Consider the following 3,749-nt stretch of genomic DNA (forward strand, 5'->3'; position numbering starts at 1 on the left):
ACTTGACGAAAAAATAAAAATATGAATTTAGTACTTTTTGGATATTCGGACGTTTAAGGGGTGAAAATTGTACCTATTTTTGGTACTTTTTTCATAAAACATTGTTTATACATAATAATTGGCTCCCACTACGATGTTGCAACTTTTTGGAATAGAATTTTTGTTTCGTTAATGGGGAGAAAAAAATTACCAAAAGGGGTAAAAATGGGAAATTTGATTTTATTCAAACGCAATGATACAATTTAGATAAAATGTTTAGATTTAGAAACACTAAATATGCTAATGGGGTGTTATTTGGAACCCCGGTACCAAATGACATTTTTTGGTACTTTTTCATTATCCAACTGGTACTTTTTAAGTTTTCTATGTTATTGAAATCGAAACATGAAATTAATAATAAAGAGACTTTTCGGAACTTTTTCGTTCTACACAGGTACTTTTTTGAGTTTTCTTTAAAATTAAACCTATAAACATGAAATTAAGCATATAGAGCCCGGAGTAAATGAGGATCTATAAAATTTAAACTGGAGTATTTTCTGGTACTTTTTCGTTCTTTAACTGGTACTTTTTGAATTGTCTATAATATTGAACTTAGGAACATGAAATTATATAAAATAGACATTTTGGTACTTTTTCGTACTTCAACTGGTACTTTTTTAGTTTTCTAAAATATTGAATATATAAACATAAAATTAAACACGCAGTATCCTAATTGAACGAAAATTTAAAAAGGATTCTGGTACTATTTTGTTATTTTACTAATATTTTTCGAAAGCTTTTGTTTATAATTTTTAAGATTTTTTTTATACATCCCTGCATAACTTTTGTGCTCTCTCTGTTTTGTTGTTATAAACAATATATTTGCTTCCAAAATCCCATTTTCTGATCTCTCGGATTCGGTTTTTATTTAAAATCGTTGAAAATTTAAAACTAAACATAGTTGAAATAATAGCCGGCTTAGAGTCGATTTTAAGCCGCTGCCGACATATTTAGTGTCAGTCCTCGCCGCCGTTAATATTTGTCGGCGCAGGGCTCTGGAACGGATTGCAAAAAAAGGGTCAAGAAAAAGAAGTTGTTTTTAATTCTATCTGGACGAAAGATAACATGGCCGAGATGTCTCCGGGAGATAAATTATTAAGTGGTGCTACACGCAAATTGGGCCATCTGAAGATGGCCAAAGTAATGTTCTTAATCATATCAGCAATTGTTTGTATAATCATTTTTTATGCCAATACCAGCGTAATTGGTAGACGGTCACTGTTTGCACTGTTTCTTAGCAATCGTAATTCAGCAGCAGCTACGGCTGAGGCAGGCACCACATACGGTGGCGAATTATTAACAAGTCCTGAAAAGGCCACAACACTGCCGCAAGACCCACAACGACCACAAAATGAACAAGTACAACAGAAAGCTGATTTTGAAGACACTCTTAGATATAGATCTCAAGACTTTGCCTCGACGACAACCCGAAAGAGATCTCGCAAGTCGTTAATTATGAAAACTTTGCTCGTTAAGCCACCATCCACCAGAAATGCCTCGGTGCAAATATTCAACTTAAGCTCAACAGTATTAGGATCGGGAATAGGAACCGCCAGCTCAGATTACAATATCTTTGTGATATACACAAAGGAAAACTATCAGTTGCATGTTAAATTTGAATTATTCATTAAAAGCCTTTTGAAATTCGCCAACTCGGGAGTCCTGCTGCATTTGCACGTACTTACGGATGAAACGAGTGGACATTCTGTGGATCAGATTTTAGAAATTGAAGTGCGTCGTTATAGACGTTCTATTATTTATAGTTTATACAATATGCGTTTGTGTGCCGAGGAAGTAGTGGACATTGTCAATACAATGACACCGTACTTTAGCTCAACACCCAAATCGTACTATAGTGATTCGTTATTCTTCCTATCGTTAGGCTTGCATCGCATAGCCGACGAGAATATGGAACGTGCAATATTGCTAGATTGTGACATAGTCTTCCGTACCGATGTCCGTCTATTGTTCAATGAATTCGATAGATTTTCTCCCGATCATCTATATGGTTTGGCGCCGGAATTGACGCCTGTCTATCGCCACATACTCTATAGATATCGGGCCAATTATCCAAATACCGACTTTGGTAGTCCCTTTTATATGTCTACAAGTGAAATGCATAATATGGTTTCCGAAGAGTCCCAACATACTCAACATAAACTAAGAAAATCAGAAAGGCATAGCCTAAGACATGGTTATCCTGGACTCAATTCGGGTGTGGTGTTGTTGCATCTGAAACGAATACGCAAATCACAGGTGTATCATCAACAGCTACATGATTCGGAAGTTCGGAAACTTACCTCTAAATATATGTTTAAAGGACATTTGGGTGATCAGGACTTTTTCACTTTACTCGGCTATGAATTCCCCAATCTCATCTATCGCCTCGATTGTGTGTGGAATCGCCAGTTGTGTACGTGGTGGAAGGATCATGGCTATAGTGATGTCTTTGATAAATATTTCACTTGTAAGGGACGCATCAAAATGTATCACGGCAACTGTAATGCCCGAGTGCCCGAATGATTCTGTTTACCACAGAAGACCCACATAAAATGTACCGTTAACGTGTGTTCATTTACTCACTAGCTCACAGATTCACTACATGAAATCATCAACAACATCAAATCATCTCTTTCTCTCAAGACAATGATTGTATCAACAATAATTTAGCCTTTAGCCGGTAGTTAGGTGTTAATAAGAATATCAAAAAGACGAAAAAATGATAAACTTCGAATACTTATCGAAAATTAAACAAACAAAATTAAAGAAATCTAAATTAAACAAAAATATATAGTAATTAGTTTTTATTTGTGATATCGCTCGTATATTATATACTTACTACATATATTTGAAATATACAACAACAATAACAAAACAATTCAAACTAAACAAAAAAAAATATTTACGAATCTATTTCTTATTCTTCTTATTAACTCTTCGAAATTATACTCGAAATTTAAGTAGTTTAAAACGAAACTCAAAGTTACCATTATTACATACATTTTATGTAAGTTAGAAAGAAAGTACATACAACGTTATGTACAATAATAGTTTATAGTATATATATTCAGTAAATAAATACATATATTTAATTAACAAAAAAATATATAATAAAAAATTGGACATTCCTTAAATTATAAAAATTTTGTGTTTTATTTCGTATAAAAAAAACCTTAAACTAAACAAATTTAATAACGTAAACTAGTTTTTTTCCGTTATTGGTATCAGAACCGGTATTTAATCGATTTCAAAATTGGTTGTTGTTGTAACAGACTGTGGCCGACAACAGTTCTTTCCTGGGGGAAAAAATTTCTTTTGATACAGCTGTTGCTGGCTTGACAATCTTTGGCCGAGTATGACTCGGTTCGTTCCGGAGCGTAGTAACGATTGGTTAATTAGTTTACTTTTTGCAAGAGCATTTGTTTAGTTAAAACAGAAAGGTGTAGCGAATTTCATCAATTATAGATAGGACTGTAGAGCACATTATTGTCTCGTCAATATATCAGAATAAACACCGGACTAAGTCGAGGTTATATTCCAAACTATAGACTATACTAACAAACCATCAAAAAGAACATTTTCTGGAGCAATTTCGAAAATTATTTTAAAATAAATAAAAATCTTTAACCACTTAATACTTTTGGTCCAATTTTGCCATAGATTCAGGCCAATATTTCTGACACTTCAAATTAAAAACTTGATTCTTATTT

At 33.3% G+C, this 3,749-nt stretch overlaps 1 protein-coding gene across 1 annotated transcript; it reads left to right on the top strand.

Annotated features, from left to right (window-relative positions):
- The first annotated feature begins 995 nt into the window (after positions 1 to 995).
- Positions 996 to 2,659, top strand: LOC119607460 (xyloside xylosyltransferase 1). The gene has a single exon (XM_037961376.1). It carries the CDS (start codon positions 1,105 to 1,107, stop codon positions 2,560 to 2,562), a length of 1,458 nt encoding a protein of 485 aa, XP_037817304.1. The 5' UTR covers positions 996 to 1,104; the 3' UTR covers positions 2,563 to 2,659.
- Positions 2,660 to 3,749: the final 1,090 nt, after the last annotated feature.

Source organism: Lucilia sericata, unplaced genomic scaffold (assembly GCF_015586225.1).
Source record: "Lucilia sericata isolate MDLA Ls3-8-SP2 unplaced genomic scaffold, ASM1558622v1 Contig000696F_arrow, whole genome shotgun sequence".
NCBI lineage: Eukaryota > Metazoa > Arthropoda > Insecta > Diptera > Calliphoridae > Lucilia > Lucilia sericata.

Excerpts from the sequence above, each read along its gene's own strand:
- LOC119607460 (XM_037961376.1), top strand. The coding sequence starts at position 1,105 with ATGGCCGAGATGTCTCCGGGAGATAAATTATTAAGTGGTGCTACACGC.